The sequence below is a fragment of the Umbelopsis ramanniana genome, assembly GCF_025399195.1.
Source record: "Umbelopsis ramanniana AG unplaced genomic scaffold K450scaffold_7, whole genome shotgun sequence".
Classification (NCBI taxonomy): domain Eukaryota; kingdom Fungi; phylum Mucoromycota; class Umbelopsidomycetes; order Umbelopsidales; family Umbelopsidaceae; genus Umbelopsis; species Umbelopsis ramanniana.
In genome coordinates, this window is record NW_026252093.1 from 334,094 (window position 1) to 353,983 (window position 19,890).

At 44.0% G+C, this 19,890-nt stretch overlaps 8 protein-coding genes across 8 annotated transcripts; 5 read left to right on the plus strand and 3 right to left on the minus strand.

The window, feature by feature from the left end:
- Positions 1-1,035: 1,035 nt before the first annotated feature.
- Positions 1,036-1,516, plus strand: K450DRAFT_225616 (uncharacterized protein). The gene has a single exon (XM_051586411.1). The coding sequence runs from the start codon at positions 1,052-1,054 to the stop codon at positions 1,262-1,264; it is 213 nt and encodes a 70-aa protein (XP_051447956.1). The 5' UTR covers positions 1,036-1,051; the 3' UTR covers positions 1,265-1,516.
- A 59-nt stretch (positions 1,517-1,575) lies between these two features.
- K450DRAFT_225617 (uncharacterized protein) lies at positions 1,576-3,034 on the plus strand. Its single transcript, XM_051586412.1, has 2 exons — positions 1,576-2,380; positions 2,474-3,034. The coding sequence occupies exons 1-2, from the start codon at positions 1,662-1,664 to the stop codon at positions 2,769-2,771; spliced, it is 1,017 nt and encodes a 338-aa protein (XP_051447957.1). The 5' UTR covers positions 1,576-1,661; the 3' UTR covers positions 2,772-3,034.
- A 4,894-nt stretch (positions 3,035-7,928) lies between these two features.
- On the plus strand, positions 7,929-8,279 carry K450DRAFT_225624 (uncharacterized protein). The gene has a single exon (XM_051586413.1). It carries the CDS (start codon positions 8,022-8,024, stop codon positions 8,199-8,201), a length of 180 nt encoding a protein of 59 aa, XP_051447958.1. The 5' UTR covers positions 7,929-8,021; the 3' UTR covers positions 8,202-8,279.
- On the minus strand, positions 8,280-9,688 carry K450DRAFT_225626 (uncharacterized protein). The gene has a single exon (XM_051586414.1). The coding sequence runs from the start codon at positions 9,532-9,534 to the stop codon at positions 8,359-8,361; it is 1,176 nt and encodes a 391-aa protein (XP_051447959.1). The 5' UTR covers positions 9,535-9,688; the 3' UTR covers positions 8,280-8,358.
- A 45-nt stretch (positions 9,689-9,733) lies between these two features.
- On the plus strand, positions 9,734-11,100 carry K450DRAFT_225629 (uncharacterized protein). The gene is made up of 2 exons (XM_051586415.1): positions 9,734-10,335; positions 10,557-11,100. The coding sequence occupies exons 1-2, from the start codon at positions 10,185-10,187 to the stop codon at positions 10,973-10,975; spliced, it is 570 nt and encodes a 189-aa protein (XP_051447960.1). The 5' UTR covers positions 9,734-10,184; the 3' UTR covers positions 10,976-11,100.
- Positions 10,861-12,742, minus strand: K450DRAFT_225635 (uncharacterized protein). The gene is made up of 9 exons (XM_051586416.1): positions 12,578-12,742; positions 12,491-12,508; positions 12,253-12,422; positions 12,109-12,183; positions 12,013-12,029; positions 11,714-11,928; positions 11,492-11,643; positions 11,283-11,417; positions 10,861-11,183 (listed from the first exon to the last, which is right to left on the minus strand). Exons 1-9 carry the CDS (start codon positions 12,621-12,623, stop codon positions 11,094-11,096), a joined length of 918 nt encoding a protein of 305 aa, XP_051447961.1. The 5' UTR covers positions 12,624-12,742; the 3' UTR covers positions 10,861-11,093.
- Positions 12,743-13,591: 849 nt separating this feature from the next.
- K450DRAFT_225638 (uncharacterized protein) lies at positions 13,592-16,945 on the plus strand. The gene is made up of 5 exons (XM_051586417.1): positions 13,592-14,222; positions 14,301-14,912; positions 14,982-15,016; positions 15,097-15,785; positions 15,849-16,945. The coding sequence occupies exons 1-5, from the start codon at positions 13,755-13,757 to the stop codon at positions 16,910-16,912; spliced, it is 2,868 nt and encodes a 955-aa protein (XP_051447962.1). The 5' UTR covers positions 13,592-13,754; the 3' UTR covers positions 16,913-16,945.
- Positions 16,946-17,245: 300 nt separating this feature from the next.
- Positions 17,246-19,611, minus strand: K450DRAFT_225640 (uncharacterized protein). The gene has a single exon (XM_051586418.1). It carries the CDS (start codon positions 19,459-19,461, stop codon positions 17,482-17,484), a length of 1,980 nt encoding a protein of 659 aa, XP_051447963.1. The 5' UTR covers positions 19,462-19,611; the 3' UTR covers positions 17,246-17,481.
- Between the last annotated feature and the right edge of the window lie 279 nt (positions 19,612-19,890).

The window sequence follows — 19,890 nt, forward strand, 5'->3', positions numbered from 1 at the left end:
TAGCAATTCGTATTTTTATTTTTTTGGTCTTGGAATACCCAAAACTTCATGCGTGCTGCTGTCAAATTGTCATCTTTCGAAACACATTGAATTTTTTTTGAAGACATCCACTTGGTAAGATGAGCAGCACCTCATCCAATTTTCTGTTCGATTAATTGAAAAATATCTGAGCACTCGTGATCGTACGTTATGCAGCCGACCGTCTTCCCAGCGCAAGTCGTTCAAGTTCCTGGCTGCTCTGCCATGGCCCAATTTGTCATATTGATACCATTGCACTTTCTTGGGCCAAGTTCGAACTTTTTATTTATTTTATTTTTAATCACTGTATCGTTTCAAGGTCTTTTATTTACAGTATCTGTTTCCCGCAACCACAGGGCAGCAATATCATCCTACAAGGCCGCAGTGTATTATCCGGTCAGAGGACGGCACACGACTTGCCGAAACCGGCGACACTCGAGCCGCTGAAATAAAGAGGGCGAAATCATTGAAGTAGTGGGATGGCCGGATGCAAATATACAATCGTATTGTATGGCAGTCTCGACTCTTTCAGTGGCCCTTTTCCGAAACGACACTTGTACTTTTTTTGGTGAGAGCCACGCCCATTGTGCCAATGCTGCTCACAAGCCTTTTGGTGTAACCTTTGTTGAAACTTTCAGCCAGTGCGCACTTGCAGGACAACAAACTCTTCGTTGGCTATTGCTGAACGAACAAAAAGTGAACAGACCAAAATAGGGGAGACAGACTCCGTTCTATGAAATACATATCTCAATCACATGCTAATCATAACAAACTAAAGAAATTGAGCCGACCATGTCAATTGCGCTGTACTCGCCGGTCGCGGACATGGCAAACCAGGCTGTATTGAAAGTACCACAGGTTCAAAGCAGTTCACTGGCTTGTTGACTGTATATCACGCGCAAGCTATGTGCACATGATCTTGGTTCAATCAGAGATTTTGATGAAGGGCTGTTTCCAATAATATATATTTTTTTATTTTTTATTTTCCTTTACTCTCTCTTCTCTTTCTCTTTCTTAGTTCTACTTGCTCAAGATGGCTTTGCACTATATCATCCTCTTCTTGATGTTCCTTAAAGCTGTCACCTTCTTTGTTCATTCACGAAATGACAATATTGAAGAGGGTTCAGTCATCTTGAGCCAGGATACTAGAAACAGCTCACCTTCAGCCACTGCAATGAAAAATCCACCGCGATACAACTACTCCATTGAAGTCTTTGGCTGGTCCTTAGGCGTCTCTGTGGGTTGAAATTGATTGTAAGCAATCAAAATTAGCTGGATGCCACTGTCTTCAAATGTCGAAAAATGTACATCACCCATCAACCTTCACATGCAAACAAGCTGTAACCTGTATATCCCTCTTGATCAGAAGCTGTGTGTTATTAAAAGCAGCCCTGTTTACCTCATAACTTCATTGTCTCTATTTTCTTTTGATGTCATTCTGTTAATATATATTTCTGTATACCTCTCTATTACCAATGAGCATTAAACATATTCAAACATAAAATCAGTTGGACATGGCGGGCGGGAAAGTATGGCTGGTTTGGGGAGTTGTCACATTGTCTCCGCAACGTTTAAATTTTTGAAGGTTAGATGGTAATTTTCCCCCCAGCGTCGCGGGCTTCGGCGTTTGCACAAATTAGACGATGCCAGCGTTCACCACAAAACAGATTGCCAAGCACAATCACTCTAACTCCACATGGATCATAGTGGATGACAAAGTTTACGACGTAACGCAGTTTCTTCAAGATCATCCCGGTGGAGATGATCTGATTTTGGAGCATGCCGGAACCGACGTGACCGAGATCATGAAGGACCAGTTGGAGCACGAACACTCTGATGCTGCTTACGATCTCTTGAATGAACACTACATTGGCACAGTCGATCGATCACCGACTGTACCAGATGACGACGAAGCAGAATATTATGTTCCAACCAACCCGTCCGTCGATCATAAAAACAACGGGTTTTTGGACCTTCGAAAGCCTATGTTCCCTCAACTGTGGCGATCCAAGTTTTCAAAGCAGTTGTATTTGGAACAGGTACATAAACCTCGCTATCTTCCCGAACCTGCGCCCTATTTTGGCGAGAATCATATTTTGGAACCTCTTACCAGAACCCCTTGGTTCATGGTTCCAATTGTATGGATCCCGTTTGTCCTTTATCAGCTGTACAATTCATCCCTGCACGGTGCCATGGCATCAACGGTGCAAGGATTTTCAACCGGAGTGTTTGTATGGACGCTTCTGGAGTACACACTGCATCGATTCTTGTTCCATATGGATGAAAATTTACCAGATCACTGGCTGGCATTCTTATTTCATTTCACTCTGCACGGCATTCACCATTATTTGCCTATGGACAAGTACGGAATTTTTTTTTTTTTTTGGTCTTTGCTGTGAATGAAAAATTCGTTTTTGAAACTAATATACATCGTTCTATTGGTGCATGTTAACAGGTACCGGTTAGTCTTTCCTCCCGTCTTGACAGTCATAGTAGGCACACCAATCGTTCTCTTTGCCCACTCAGCCTTCTCACTCTGCTTTGCACATGCTTTTTTGGCTGGCGCATGGGCGGCGTACATTTGCTATGATTGCACCCACTACTTCCTTCACCATGCGTCTATCCATGCTCCTGAGCATCTCAAGGAGATGAAGAAATACCATCTGGCTCACCACTACAAGAACTATGATAGTGGTTATGGTATCACCTCCAAAATTTGGGATTATGCGTTCTCCACTGTCCTTCAATATTGAGATATCAAGTATCTTTTTACAGTGTAATAACGTTTGCCTTTCGGGATATCTATTGTCTTTTTTAACCCACTGATCTTTGTCTATCGTCTATCTATCTACTGTATTAATTCTCCCCACTGTTACCAAGTATATATAAAAAGGGATTCATGATCTTCGTTTGTTCGAGGAATGATTATTCGGTTTTGATGGCTAACTATACGTCTACATTCGATGGAATTTGGTCAGGCAGCGAATGGTATAAGTGATGAACAAAAGAATGGCGGTATGAGGTGAACGAAATTCTGGGACACAGGGAAGAGCATTTTTACTGGCAGCGGTTTATAATGGCATATTCCCTTGATAGGCAGAGTAAATTTAGAAACTGATGATAACGAGATTTATTTTTTTATATGGCAGCGGTGGACTACTATAGGTGCAAAAATTATAATTGCGCTAACCACCACCATGCCATCTGCTCAAAGTGCATGTAGTAACACCTCGACTGACTATATCCGCTTCATGGAAAACGCAGAAACCAAGCTAAGCAAACTTATTCCTTTCAAGAGGTGTTATCTCCTAATATGCATAATGCGTATAATTTCTAACTCTTTTTTCTCAGGTTTAATGTAACACCATCCCAAGCAGACCGCCGCCGACCGTGTACGCGACCGAAATTAAGTGAGTGGGTGGAGAATCTTAGATGGTGGAACGCCTCATGCAGACCGTCAACAAAAGCCTTATGCATTAGATGTGTGGTATTACAAAGCGAGAATGAACATCTCTCAATGTGAAAAAGTCTTTGCGGGTTCGCCCCTATGAAAGATAGCGATTACTCATTTTCCCTGGTAATGCGGGTGGACTATGCAATCTCAAATGGCCGCTCTACCGACGATCCTTACACAACTTCCGTGCGACACTGTTGTACTACTTTGAGTCCAGTAACTCGATAAGGCAACAATGAGTTTGAAAAGGTAACTGCCATACCAGCAAAATATAGGGAAGAGGCCATCAAGCGCCAAAATGAGTCCATCTAATTTAACCCTACACACGCGCTTGTTCAAACTTGGCCACATGTCGCCATACATTTGCCACAGAGCCTATTGCTTTGTATTTTTCTTCCAATATCCAGAATCCAGTCCAAATTCAATCATCTTCTGGATGTGAACAGGGTAACCGCCGCGAATGTCGAAATTGAAGTGTAGCTTGTGAAAGTTTTTGGGCTAGTTGCACAGGCACAGTCATAATCAAAGAAATATAGTTTCCCCAGTTTGGGCATTGTAGACATTCTGGGACTTGAACGTTATGTGGGATAGGAAAATTAAAAATATGAAAAAATTGAGCTGAGGCACTTCAGGTATAAATAAGATCGGCTCTAGGAACATAAGGGAGCATTATTTCCAGCCACGAGAAAAGTTCCCTTTCCCTCCTTTGAAACGTCCTCTCCTTCCACTCTTTATCTATCACTCATTTAACACTAAACAGCAGGCTTCGCCCGAGTTTTTGAAATGAAGATCTCTCTTTTTGCTGCCGCCTTGGTGACAGTGCTGTCCGTCGTTGACGCAGCCCAACATCCCAAGATCAAACTTAGCAAGAACAGCAAGAAAGTTGCTGATTCTTATATCATCGAACTAGAAACTTCCTACACTGGTTCTCACTCCTCCTTCTTGAAATCCATTGCCAGCAAGTTCGAAAACGCTGATATCACCATGCGCCAGACTTACGACAGTCCTCTGTTCAAGGGTATGTCCGTCAAGATCGGTAACACTGCTTCCGTCAATGGCGTTTCAAAGCGATCTTTGCATCACACCGGCTCAAGTGGTGTTTTGGCTGCTTTTGCCGAGAGCCCAGAGGTTCGCACCATCTACCCTAACACCATCGTAGAGCGCCCCAAGGTCACTGTTGTCTCCAAGTCCCACTCCAACTCCCCTGAGCTTATGTTCGCACATAACCTCACCCAAGTCACCTCCGCTCACAATTATGGTTACTATGGCAAGGGCCTCACTGTTGGTATTTTGGATACTGGTAAGCGAAACGGAAGTTATTGACGTATTATGACTGCATCAATCGTTGATCACGCTCCTCTTCAGGTGTTGATTACACTCATCCTGCTCTCGGAGGGTGTTTTGGAAAGGGTAAGTAAATTTTCTCCAGGTTTCATTTAATGCCCTGACGTGCCTGAGTCGCAAAGGCAGATATTTTTTTAATTTCCCCGGAAACACCTGAACTGATCCCATCCGTTTGTTTTTTTTCTTTCTATTTTTGCTCCATGCTACACTCCCAAATTTTTCATGTGGCTGCTAATTAACAGGCTGCAAAGTTGCTCTCGGATACGATCTTGTAGGCGATGCTTATGATGCCGATAAAAACCCCCACCCCGTACCTGATAACGATCCCCTTGATGCCTGCGGCGCTGCTTCTGGAGCCGAAGGTCACGGAACCCATGTTTCTGGTATTGTTGCCGCTGATGATCATAAATATGTAAGTTTCAGACGACCATTACAGCAAACAATGATGGTTGCATGATTTTAAACGATCCTTGAATGTTTTGTAGAATTTCACCGGTGTAGCTCCTGAAGCTAAACTTGGCATGTGGAGAATTTTTGGATGCACTGGTACCGTTAGTGATGATATTATCATCCAGGCCATGCTTATGGCTTATGAGGCCAAGGTCGATGTCATCTCCTTGAGTTTGGGCGGTAGCTCCAACTGGGAGGAAGAAATCGGATCAGTTGTTGCTGATCGCATTGTCGGAAAAGGTGTTCCTGTTGTCATCGCTGCTAGTAACTCTGGCGCTGATGGTTATGGTCAAATTGGCTCTCCTGGTACTGGCAAGCGCGTAACCACAGTTGCTTCCTTTGATAACTCTGCTTTCCTTGCTCCCTATTTCACGGTTAGCAACCTCAATGACAAGTATCCCTACGTCCTGTCATCCCATGCCTCTCCCTCCATTGCTACTGGTCCGATTGTCGCCTCTGCCACTTCAGATACTGTCACTAACGACGCTTGTATTGGTTCTACTGTTCAATCTAATGTTAACGGCAAGATCGCTTTGGTCCGTCGTGGAGGATGTACTTTCGATGAGAAGGCTGCCTCAGTTGAAGCTGCTGGAGCCATTGCCATGTTGGTTTACGATCAAAGCGGTGGTGGTGCTTTCTCTCCTGGTTCCACCACCAACACGATCCCTGTTGCTGGTATCTCTACTGAAGCTGGAGAAGCCATCTTCGCCATTGTGCAAGGTCAGCGTCCTGCCGTTGCCACCTTTTACACCGATTATACTGCTGTTGCCATCGCCACCTCCGACACCGTTTCTTCCTTCTCTAGCATTGGTCCATTGAACGAGAATCAGTTCAAGCCCAATATTGCTGGTATTGGTGGTCAAGTTTTCTCTACTCTTCCTTTGTATCTCGGTGGCTATGGAACTTACTCTGGTACTAGTATGGCTACTCCCTACATCTCCGGTTCTATTGCCTTGTTCCTGGAGGCTACTGGAAAGCATCAAGACCCTACTTATATCCTTGAAAAGTTCCAAAACTTTGCTCACTTGGCTCCTGTCACTAACGGTATGGATGGACTCGATAACCCCATTCGCCAAGGTGCTGGTCTTGTTCAAATCGTTGATACCATCAAGGATGCTGGTCATGTGTCTCCTGCTCAAATCAGCTTCAACGACACTGCTCATATGGTCAAGTCGGTCACCCTCAAGGTTTCCAACAAGGGAAAGACTGCTATTACCTACACCATCTCCAACAACCAGTCTTTGGCTGTTTCTCCTTTCGATGTCGCCAACAGCGGCTATACCCCTCTTCCTGCCATCGCTTACACCAGTGCCTCTGCTACACTCCGCTTCTCTACTCGCCGCATTACCGTCAATCCCGGTAAGACTGTCACCGTCAAGGTATCTGTTGTTCCTCCCAAGACCAACCCCAAGGATCATATTCACTATGGTGGATTTGTTCAATTCAAGGCTTCCGGTAATGCAAAGACCATTCATGTTCCTTACTTCGGTGTCGTCGGCAACAACAAGGATCTTCCCATTTTTGATACTACTCTGCTTGGTCTGTACTCCAACGACCTTTCTACGGAATACACCAGCAAGCAAACCTATGTTTTAGACCGTAGCAATCTTAATACCACTACTCCCTACATTGTGTACCGTCTTCTCAGTGGTACCGCCTATATTGAAGCTCAACTCTTGGACAACAACAAGCAATTCATCGGTTATACCGAGACTGATTTGGCTTACATCCCTCGTAACACTTTGGAATCGGGTGCCCAATATTACCAGACCACCTGGCAAGGATCTTACGTTCCCAAGGGTTTCAAGCAGACTGCTTCCAGTGTTGCTGCTCCTGATGGTTATTACTGGATCAAGTTCAGAGCTCTGAAGCAGTTTGGTAACCCCGCCAAGAACTCTGACTATGAAACTTGGACCTCGCCTCGCATTCAACTCAAGAACTAGATTCGCCCTCCTCCCTACTTCATCTACTAATTTGTCTCCTACTATGTATTGAGTATCTCGTATCTAAAGGAAAAATAAACTTTGGATTTGAAATCCATACCGAATATTGTCGTGAGAAGCAAAAAATTTGATTTTAATACGCTGCAATTTATCATATATTATATAGTCTTTAGGAAGATTGTTGGGTCAGGGGCTTTCTAGAAAGAAACAGGACGAAGAAGGAAATATTTTATAAATGTGGTCATGAAGAATAACAATGGGATATTGTAAACAAAATTAAAATGAAAATGGGATAACGAAGTATTGCAAGGACAAAGGGACTCGTGAAATTATTGCAAAAATTGCGAATGAATGAAGGATAATCGGGGTGAGACGTTTGCCTGACGAAAGCATGCTTACGATTTATTACCACCAGCCCGGTCACTCACATATGGCTCCTCTGCCATTTTGTCTCTATGGCAGGTCGGATAGCAGGGTGGCTTTCGTTACTGCTTATCAAAGCCCATTAAATTGTGTTACGTGTGGAAGCTAGATTCAATCCTGCTCAACTGTTGATTTGATAAACTCACGGCAGAGTGCACCTGATTGGCAATCGCATCCGACGACATTGGCTCTATTTTTTTTTGTGTTTTTGTTTTTTTCCTTGTTTGACAATTTTTTTTTTTTGACACCTGGTTAAGGTGCAAGTTACAGTGAAAGAAATATATTCGACACTTTGACCGCAGTGAAGCTATCCGACTGTGCAACAACGTTCGTCCATCAGATAATGGTCAGAGCTATAATTAAATTGTGATCCACAGCAGGGGGGACAAATGGTTAATAAACTGTTGCAGACGGTATGCCTGGGATACGTGGTTTTCTTGGCATGTGCCCTCTCTTTCCCGGTTAGCCGACCTTTCAGAGTGGCGATTTTCACAGCGGTTTTTCATTACCTTTTTAAAAAGGAGAAAGGGTTTATCAAACAATCAAGTAAAGATAAAATATACAGTTGATGTTGTTGAAACTATGTAGCAGAGTGTTATAAGCACAGGAAGGGAGGGGGATGAATGAGTGGAAGGTGCAATTTACATTGAGAGGGGGGGGTATGCTATGATAGGTATTTACAATATGCTATGGAATGAAGAGTTGGTATGGAGATGTAGGTTATCTTTAGGCTTTTGCAAGTTGAGCAAACTTTGCAACCGAATTGACGGTTTGGTCCTCATCAGAACCGTGTTCCCAGTGAGCGGCGGCTTCAAAAACGTCGCCAACTTCCTTGCGAATCCACTCTTCCTCTGTGGCCTCAGCTTGGCGAGCAAGTTGGATTTGAAGTCTCTTGTCGCTGCTAAGGAGGACATGTCGGTTGAAGTAAAGCAAAACACTGTGGACTTCAGATGCAGTTGCTTCGAATAGACGGGGAAGTTCACGTTTGGTGACAAATGCCAGGGTTCGATCCAGATTTTTGCCAACGAAGCGGTCCATCTGAGATTGAAGTTGATTGGAGTGTTCGGCAATACAAGAATACAATACGGTATCCTCCTTGTTTGAGTAAGGTCCGCAGAGAGACATGGTGATTTGGCGAATTTGTTGCTGCAAAGATGCTTTATCTAATGAGGTTGCATGTTGATACCATACATTGGGTAGATTATCCTCAATAAAAGCTGAGAGCCAAATTAGTAAATTAAAGGGGGGAGGGTTTGTTACAGGTAGGAATTTGTACTTACATCCAACTGCACCTCGTATTTGTCCTTTGAGAACTTGAATATCAAACGTCATTTCGTTGCCTGAACCAATAGATTCCTCGGTGATGATATCAGAGTCTCCGTTTCCATAGAGAATGCTGAACTGGATCGTTTCTTGAAAGCGGCGAGATACTTTCTTAGACAAATTGGTGACGGCATTCTCAAAGTGATCAAATAAGAGATGGACAGAAAGGAGTTGGGCAAAACGGTTGATATCAACATCAAAATCTTCCTCAATGATGCGAGTCATATCTACTTCGTCATCCTCGTCATCTTCATATACTTCGTCGTCTATCGCTGCCGGTGAAGAAGCTGCGGAAGCTGCAGTCGATAGATCGGGGTTTGATTCGATGGACCTGTCATTGACGTCGGTGATCGATAAGCTAGTCCCATCTGCACTAGAGGGTGGTTCGGTAAAAGACTTTTCTAGAGCCAAGACTTTTTCACGATTGGCATTAAAAATGGATGACGCAAAGTCTGGCAGTAAGACGGGTTCTTGCTCTAGGCCGCCTAATGATAACAATGCTAGAGAGTACAGAGGACGACATTGCACCGAGCCAACGAATAGGTATACCGCCAACACCGTCAGCAAGAATGTGTGCATGGAGATTGAAAAGAAAAAGAGGTGAGGATGAAGACGTTTGCAGGAAAGAAAAATACGTAGTTGCGACGAATGGGACTATGTATTTATAGCGTTTGTTATTCTTCACAAAATGGACCATGTTGCAAAAAATATCCCAGCCAAAAAAAAAAAAAAAAGCATTGCCCCATTAGTAAAATAGCCAAGGAGATTGGGGGGAGGGATAAAGAACGTCAATAGGTCCCATTCACCATGAAAAATTTAGACATTTACAAAAAAAAAAGAGCCCCAGACTGTTCAATAATCTCTCCTTCTGCCCGCCGCTTTCTCCTATTTCCATGTCGCTCCTTTACTGACACCAAATGATAGGGTCCCGACATCCTTATGGTGCCAAGTTTTTTGGGGTCATAACGTGACATCAAGCAATTGCCTTGTTTTGAAACCAGCGTATGGAATTCTCGATTGTTGTCATTGCCACTGCCAAAACGAGATACGTAGCCTTGGGTCACGTAAGGGACTGGTTAAAGCTTAACAGTCTGGAAATTCGGATTTTCTCTCTCAGGTTTATTTTTGGCTGACTGTTACCTCACACATCCCATATTCAGCACTAACCAGCCCCACCTCGCCTCGCCTCAACTCGCTCCACCGCTCCCTCTGCCCTTTTATTCCACATAATGACCTACCCACCCCCATCCGATGCTGAATCTCAACAGTGGTTTTCTCGATATGATCGCGGTCAGAAAGGTCATTTGACCTTGGATGAGATGCACAATCTTTTGAACGATCGTGGCAGCTCACTTTGGGCTCCATTTGATCAGGACACAGGTAAGATTATAGTTTTCGTTTATTTTGACGGGGATAGGTTTTGGTGGAGGTGGCTCCCGGAGTGGAGGTCCACCAAAGCCGACCGACCACACGAAATTGAGGTCGGTCAAAGTGACATCTTCGGGGGGCGAGTTATCAATGCAAACAAGGGATGGAATAAAAACGAAAATAGTTGGGTCGCTCTGTTCCAGTTTGATCTATACTTATCTTTTTGTATGCAGCGTTTAAACTCGCACGGTCCTTCGCACCCCCAGGTACCCAAGGTCCTCCTACACTCACACCACCGGCATTGAATGCATTGTGGCAATATCTTAGTCAGTGGCATTCGATCTTTCTCAGTTTTGATGCCGATCGCAGTGGACGGATCTCCCACTCTGAGCTTCAGAACGCTCTTGCTGCTTTTGGGATTCGGTTGCCACCAAGATTGATACACCTCATGATTCATAAACAAAACTTGATGCAAGGTAAAATACAGAAAGGTCGTCGATTACCGGATGATATAGACTTTCCATCCTTCATCGATCTATGCATCACTTGCAAGCAGGCGACTGATACCTTTGGACGCCTCGACACAAGCCAATCTGGCTCTATTCAATTGTATTGGGAAAATTATATGGACATCATCGTGAGCGGAAGGTAATTTTGAAAACCAAGCGCATTGTCTTCTCAGAAATGTATGCGGATGTAAATAAAGAAACCCACTTTTGAAAAAACCCTAGTAAGAAAAGCTAGTGAAGATAGCAAATATGTTGTATACATTATGCGGGCGTCTGTTGCATGAGGAGCGGTAGATCGGATGAAAGATATTTTGAAACAATCATAATCAAATATTCGTCTGAGATGCGCATCTAGAGGAGACGCGACGATGGATGAACCGAGGAAAAAAATTCTCACTTTAGTATGATGTCAATAACGGATGGATGGAACATGCTATTTTTGATACGAACGTGAGCTCCTGGGCAAACCTCAAAGTCGATCCGATTATCCTCATTGAGTGTCTTTAATCCCAGCCAGTCCTTAGTATACAGAGGCTGATCCTCTAGAGGAATGAGATCACCTTCCTCGTTATAAAACCAGAACCACTATTGAGTAACGAAAACGTCAGTAAAGCAAACGCGACTGAACCAAAACTGTCGATCCCTGAAAATAAAATTACCGCACTCTCCGCTGGACGAACTGTTTCATCTTCCGCAAATTTGATCAATACTAGCTTATTCAGAGACAGCAGGTTTTGCTTATATGTCTTGTTCTTGTGAAGAAGAAATTCATTGTTGATGTCCGGGAGGAAAATATTCTTGTTTAAATAGACTAAAAATATAATGTCATGTTAGGTTAGGAATGCATTTTGACAAAAGTCAACGCGTATTTGACAACTTACCGTCGTAATTTTTGGGATCCTTGTAGTATTGCGCTTGAATGATATGCTTGCGGACATAATCTGTGTAGACTCCTCTCCGTGCTATACTCCTCATCAAGTTACAGCGGAAATCAGGTTGATCTGCGCACCCAGGTATGTCCGAAACACCAGCATGCTGAGAGCCAAATGTTATTAGGTTATGGATAGCGGGCTGATTACAGCGTTGAACGTATCCCCTAGAAAAGAGAGAATGTTAGCCATTTGGGGGGGGGACACCCGAGGCTAACCGGCGGCTCACGCGGCCACTTTTCATCACTTACCTTAGAAACTGTCCACCCTATTGCAGCGATATGAAATACACGTTCAGATCCGGGTCTTTACACGCATATTTTTCTGAATCTCATACATTGACTTACCTGTGAGAAGCCAATGGCATTAAACCCGTCTTGGAGCTCAGGTATTTCCGCCAAATCATTGCAAACCTTCTCTAGCTGTTACACAGTCATTTGAGTACTTTTGCCTTACGTCAATATCACCCTCTGATGATCAAGTTAACTGACCTGTTCATTGATGTTACCGAAAAATCCAGCATTGGCATCACTATCGGGATCATCCCCTATCTGCACGCTATGTACAAAAGTTCCCGGAAGCGCCTCTTGGATCAACCCTGCTACTCTTCCCATCGATTCCGGGTCACAGCATGAGTCACCCATTCCATGCCATAATACGACTTGAGAGTTTTTATAAAGCGTCAGTAAAGAAGAGTTATTACGGCTGTACCGTCGACGTAGTGTTTACCTGGCTTATGCGCCAGACCTATTTTGAAGCGGAGAGCTAGTGTGAGCATTGTCGTTCGAGGCAAGTGGTAGAATTGTAATTACTGACCTAATGCTGCCATCCAGCATACTAGTGATATAACACTTTTTTTCATTCTGAATGGTCGATGTCTTTGCCAATTGGTGGAGCTTAACAGTCTTTTTTCTTTTTGCTTACTTTTATCTACGGTTTCGGCGTTTCCCAAAAGTGGCACAAACTTTGAAATCAACGCATAACAGTAGCAGCAGGAGATCGTACCGCTGTGATATGTGTGGAAATAGTATCTTCCTCATTGATCAGATGGCTTCTATGAAATCACCAATACACTTTCCCAACACTGCACCTACAGATAAATTAAATAGTATTCTTCCCATAATCATGCTCTGTATTGGAATAAATCTTTGACTGTTACATTTATGCTTCATAAATAAACTCTGTGTAGGACAACTTTCTTTCATAAAGTTCCTTAAGACTGTATATAAAATGGATTTTCTTGATCTGTACGTTGTCAAGACCGTTGGTAAAAACATCCAAAACCTGTTTAAAGAGAAGGATATTGTCCCTTGCGGGCGAGCAGCGGCCAAAATACAATAACAATAACATGGTTGATATTCCAAACATCAACATATCAGCTACTTTGCAAGGAACATGCCTTGACCTCGCCAAAATAGTGCTTTAACATTCCCCAATACACATTTTTGCCAATGGTGACGACAACATGATATCGCTTTTGTGCGAAAGAAGTACTGAAGTGTAAAGGCTAAGATAGATTTATCATATTCTGCATGTTCTCATTCTTGGCTGCACCATTTTAGACATCATACAGCTTTCTTATTACTAAAAGTTAAAATAAAAAGACGTGATAGACCCAGCAGCGGAAGAAATATGAAAAAAACGAGGTTACGATTAGGATGTGAGCCGGTCTTGAACGAAGGGTCAGGTGTTAACACCAATTATGAGGCAGTAGGTTACGACCAAGAAGGGCGACAGGAGCAATAATAGGCTAAATTGTGTTTTTTTTTTCCTACTTCACTTTCAGCCAAGCCAGCCAAGCAGCCCAGTGCATAGAAAAGTCACTCACAAACAATTTCATTTTCCTTCTGCATTTTGCGTGTTCGTGTGTGACAGGGGGAAAAATCACCAAGCTAACTACGCTGTGGTATCCATCCTTCCATCCATTTCTCTCTCGCCATCTTTTGTGATCTGCTCTCTATATCATTCCATTGATTTGCTCCATCCCGCCGTCATGATCAAGAATTTGGCCCTGGACCCGGGAGTACCTATACCTGGAGTATTGGTCGATACGTCCGCCTTAAATAGCCCTGACTCGGTGCGAAAGTCGCAACTTTTGGATGCCTTATCGACCCTAAATAATGGATCCTCCGCCTATAACGAAGAAACATTCAGTCTTTTAAAAGCTTACCAACAAAATCCATCGCCCGCTAACATGCAGGAAATCTTGCAAAGAGATGATATACATTCTCCTAGCCAGTCTCCGATGCCATCAAAGAGTTTACCGCCACAGCGACTCACCGTTGCTCCGAGACCCCGCAAAAATACAAGCATGACTATTGCTCAGCGACGTCGTATACCCAACTCTATTCCAAACTTTAGACTATACCCTCAGATCCGGTCTGATCCAACCGAAGATGATGTCCACGAAAGTCCGTTGCTCAAGCGTTTAGAGGAGGAAAATGCAAAACTACCGCCTCAAGTACGATTATGTTCCATGTTTGACGTCTGATAATCTTCATACACGATTTTCTTATACTTTTTTTTTGGTACTAAACAGGAGTCTACAGAATTTATCTTGGCACAGATCGAACGGCAGAACGCCTTGCTGGATGAAGATCCAAAATCCATTTGCATCCAGTCCAATGAGCTAAAAGCTCATTTTTCAACTTTGCAAAGTCTTATAACCCACTCGACAAATACCCCCTATCAAGAGGATGAAGATGTTCAAGCCAGTATTCCTACATCCCCTTTAAAGACTGCCTTCCAATACACTCCTGCTGCGGATGACGGCAATATTGACTGGGAGTTTTGGGGTGCCTTGATAGATGATTTTCCAACCGTTGCTTTGAAGCTGTCCCATCTTGTTTCAGCTAAACTCCGAGCAGGTGTACCTCATAAGCTTCGCGGCCTAGTATGGCAGGCTATGTCTCAAGCCGCCTCCCTGAACCTGGAAGCAGTTTATCCTCAGCTTATCCAAGAGCGATCGCCTTATGATCGAGTCATCCAGAGAGATCTTGCACGTACTTTTCCGCATGTCGAGATGTTCAAGAAGGAAGGAGGAGACGGACAAAAGGCTATGGAACGTGTATTGAAAGCCTACAGCTTGTACGATTCCTATGTGGGATACTGCCAAGGCCTAGCCTTTTTGGTTGGTCCGTTGCTCATGAATGTAAGTGTGGTGAATTGCCGAGATGAAAGTAATGGAATAGTCGGTTCTGATTTGATGCGTCGATCATAGATGCCTGAACAAAAAGCGTTCTGTGTATTTGTTAGGTAAGTAGTACGCATCCCTGACCGTCTCCATTTTGACTGACAAATAGCTAATATTCGAAGATTCGTTCTCTTTGCAACAGACTCATGGAAACCTATGATATGAGAACCATGTTTACTTTGAACATGGAAGGTCTACAACTTCGACTTTATCAGTTCACATCATTGTTGGCTCAAATATTGCCAAAACTGTCCGATCACCTGGATGCCCTTTCGGTCCATCCACCCATGTATGCATCCCAATGGTTTTTGACACTGTTTGCCTATTCATTCCCGATATCACTGGTAATGCGCATCTATGATATCATCTTTGCTGAAGGAGCTGCGGAGACCATTATGCGAATAGCCATTGCTATGCTCAAAAAATCGGAAGATGACATTCTTGCCATGGGAGAATTTGAAGAGGTCCTTGACTTTTTGACTTCCAAGCTACATGAACCTTACCAGAGCAACTCTACGCTTGTCATTGCCGACGCCATGGCCCTAAGTGATGTTATCACGAGAGACAAGTTGGATCAACTTTCGGATCAATACTTGGCAGACATTGAGGAGGAAAAGAAACGATCGCAGGAAGTGATGGCGGTTAGACTCAACTTTTGGAAGCGGGCATCCAGTACAACAAGTGACGAAACCAAGAAGAAGAACCGCGAATCTGGCAAATGGCTATGGGATTCTACTGGACCAACCAAAGACAAGCGTGCGGCCAGTGATGAGGAAAAGGAGACTAAACGGAGCGCAAAGAAAAGAGAGAGCATCGGCAGTTTAATACGAGGTAACTCAGTGTCCAAGATCTCTTCTCAACTACCACCTTCCGCTTGTGACGAATACATACCAGTGCAATCACCCAGAGCTGCAGATGCAGTACTGCACCAGCAGATTGAAGATCTTGTATCTGCGTTATCACAATTGCAAAAGGATAACATGCAAATTTCCCAAGAAAAATTACAATGTATGATGCAAAACTCGGACCTGACAGCGGAGCGAGATCAGTTGCAACGCAAGGTGTTGCAACTCGAAAAGGCAAAGAGCTTGAATCATGACACCGTCAACTGTGATAGAGACGAACAACCTTCCGGCAGCAGCGGTGATGATAGTACCAGCGTCGCAAGCGACAGTAGTCATGAAGCCACTTCAACAGCTACTTCATTTACCGAATACACTCGTCTAACTATGGTGTCATCAGTCCCTGATGGCGACGACTTGCGATGCCAGCGTGACCCGGAAAGTCGACTGGAAGTATTTGAGCTTCAGCAGAAACTGGAGAAAATTTGTGAAGAATTAGCTGACCTTAAGTCTCAACATGAAATGGCGAAAGACGCACAAATGGCACTTGTGGAAAAGTTGTTATCCATGAAAGACGAGCACGATCAGTTGGATCAAGCACGACTCCAAGCTGAGAAAGAAAAAGCTACCATGGCACAGGAATATGACAACTTACGGCGTCTGATGGCTGAACGCGAACGTGTGCATTTGGAAGCAAATAAGGCAGCCAAACCCAGATCTGAACGTAACCGTCGTCCTGCTGTGGTTGATTCGACCGCTTCACCTCCCCTTGGTCGACGACATACCACCCATATCGCGAATCGACAGCCTTTTGAATCAGACGACGAAAGGTGCAGCGAGTTAGAATCTATGCTTGCTGAAGCTAAACTACGCATTGTTGAATTAGAAACTGCTTCGTCGCCAAAACCACGCACGACCCTGGATAAAAGCCCCCTCTCCATCCTGGCATCTGGCGGTCGATTGTCCCTCGACAACAGCAATGTACCATTGTCTCCTATCGATTTAAGGTTAGGGCGTGCGTCTACTGACTCAATCCCTGCCCGTGCCCCTCTTCCCAAGCGCTCCAGCTTGTATGGCAGAATGTGGAATGCCCTAGGCTCCCAGCCATCAACGTAACCCCCCACAAACTGCCTTGCATGCAAGAACGAAAAAGAAAAAAAAAAGTATATCCCCAAAAACCCCTTATGTGCACCATTTCCAAAACTCCATATACCGCTTTCTATACCTTTTCAGATTGAAGCATATCGTTAGTTTCTTTTGTCCTGTAGGATTACCCCAATCGTTTATTGTTTTTCTTACATACTTTGACAAACACAATACAAAAAGTCTGCAAATTTTGCTACAATTGTACCAGCATGGAACGCGTATTGCCTTTATATCGCAAATGAGCTGTTGTGTATGTAAGCTGATAAATAAGGGTGTTGCCCTACAATCTGTTTTCAGCCTCAGTGTTATCGTCACTCACATCGATAGTTTGGTCTTCCAAAACACCAGGAATGGAGGAATTTATTACTTTAAAGTTTCAAATTTTCACAATATAAACATGTCTAGAGTTTTTCTTTTGATTTCTCTCTTGAACGGCTAAGGTGAAGAGACCAAAGATCCAGTAATATAAAAAAAAAAAAAAAGGAATAACTGCGCGAAAAATGTAATGTTCGGAGGGAAATTGTGTGTGTATGGGTAATCTACAACTCGTCGTGTCCAGACAAGGGCTCTTCGTCCTCAGTAGAGTAAGCAGAGTCGCTGCCACCAGCGTACAACTTGCTGGTAATGGGGTTGACAATAGCTTCAACTTCCTCACGCTTCTCATCAAAGTCTTCCTTGGTGGCGCTGACGCTGGAATCGTCCAACCACTCAAGCTTTTCCTTAAGAGCCTCCTCAATAGCTTCCTTATCGTCAGCATCGAGTTTACCTCCCAACTGAGAGTCGTCAGAGATTTGGTTCTTGAGGGAGTAAAGGTAGTTCTCGAGGGCATTCTTGGCCTCAGTACGTTCACGAAGAGCCTTGTCTTCATCAGCGAATTCTTCAGCTTCACGGACCATACGCTCAATGTCTTCTTGAGAGAGACGACCCTTGTCATTGGTAATGGTGATGCTCTCAGACTTGCCGCTTCCCTTGTCGGAAGCACTGACACGAAGGATACCGTTGGCATCAATCTCGAAAGTAACGTCAATTTGGGGAACGCCACGAGGAGCAGGGGGGATACCAGTAAGTTCGAACTTGCCAAGCATGTTGTTGTCCTTGGTCATGGCACGTTCACCTTCAAAGACTTGAATCATAACAGTAGGCTGGTTATCAGCGGCAGTAGAGAAGATTTGAGACTTCTTGGTGGGAATGACAGTGTTACGCTTGATAAGTGAAGTCATAACACCTCCAGTGGTTTCGATACCGAGAGTCAAGGGGTTGACATCAAGAAGAAGAACCTTATCAGAACCTTCCTCACCAGAGAGAATACCACCTTGAACAGCGGCACCATAGGCAACAGCTTCATCAGGGTTGATACCCTTGGAGGCCTTCTTTCCGTTGAAGAAATCTTCCAAAAGAGTCTGGACCTTGGGGATACGAGTAGAACCACCGACCAAAACGATATCATCAACTTCGTTCTTCTTGAGACCAGCATCCTTGAGAACTTGTTCAACAGGCTTAAGAGTCTTGCGGAAGAGATCGTTGTTCAATTCCTCAAACTTGGCACGGCTCAAAGTCTCGGAGAAGTCCTTGCCATTGAAGAAGGATTCGATTTCAACCTTGGTGGACATTTGGGAGGAAAGGGAACGCTTTGCCTTCTCGACTTCGCGCTTCAATTTACCCATGGTCTTCTTGTCCTTGGTGATATCCTCACCGTCGTTCTTGCGCTTCCATTGCTTGACAAAGTAGTCGATGACACGGTTATCGAAATCTTCACCACCAAGATGGGTATCACCAGCAGTAGCCAAGACCTCAAAGACACCATCGTCGATGGACAAGAGAGAGACATCGAAGGTACCACCACCAAGATCGTAGACGAGAATGGTGCGTTCACCACCAGTCTTATCAAGACCGTAGGCAATAGCAGCGGCAGTAGGTTCGTTAATGATACGGAGAATGTTCAAACCGGCAATAGTACCAGCATCCTTGGTGGCTTGACGTTGGGCGTCATTGAAGTAGGCAGGGACAGTAACAACGGCGTGGGTGACCTTCTTGCCAAGATAGGCTTCAGCGGTCTCCTTCATCTTAGTGAGGACCATACCTGAGATTTCTTCAGGAGTGAAGATCTTATCTTCGTTCTTGACAGCGACCTTAATGTTGGGCTTTCCGTCCTTGCTGATGATCTTGAAGGGGAAGTGCTTCATATCAGCCTGGACATCCTTATCGTTAAAACGACGGCCGACGAGACGCTTGGCATCGAAAACAGTACGTTCGGGATTGGCAGCATATTGGTTCTTAGCGGCATCACCGATCAGACGTTCTTCGTCAGTGAAAGCGACATATGAGGGGGTAATACGGTTTCCTTGGTCATTAGCGATAATTTCAACACGTCCGTTCTTTTGAACACCAACGCAAGAGTAGGTAGTTCCCAAATCAATACCAATAACTACAACAAAGAAGACGTGGTTAGTGATCCGTACATTTCTCCTTTTGCACGTCTCTCCCTTTTGTGTACTTACCAGTGCCATATGCATCAGCATCTTCAGCGGCAAAAGCAACAGGTGCAGCGACAAACAACGCACACACCAGAGCAAAAAGTGCAAGGAGCACCGTCTTCCTCTGTGACATTATGTGAGATAAAGTGAGAAGAGAGGTTGTTGTGAACAAGGAAAACCCCAAGTAGCCCTGAGCGATAGCTTTTTATATAATGAAATCTTTCAATACTCCGCTGGCCAATGATCTACTGCAACATCTCAAGCTCATGGATTTTTTAATCCTGCCACGTCACACAACGCCTGACAGCACAAGCCCAGCTGGCTAATACTGGCCAATGAATGTAATCTGCCCCGTAAACGTCACACACCAATAAACTAGATGAAAACTTCTACAGGCAAAATTTTGCATCAATGAAATTGTTATAGTCAAAAGTTGTAAAGCTCTATTTATAAAAATGCATTGAAAGATCTTCA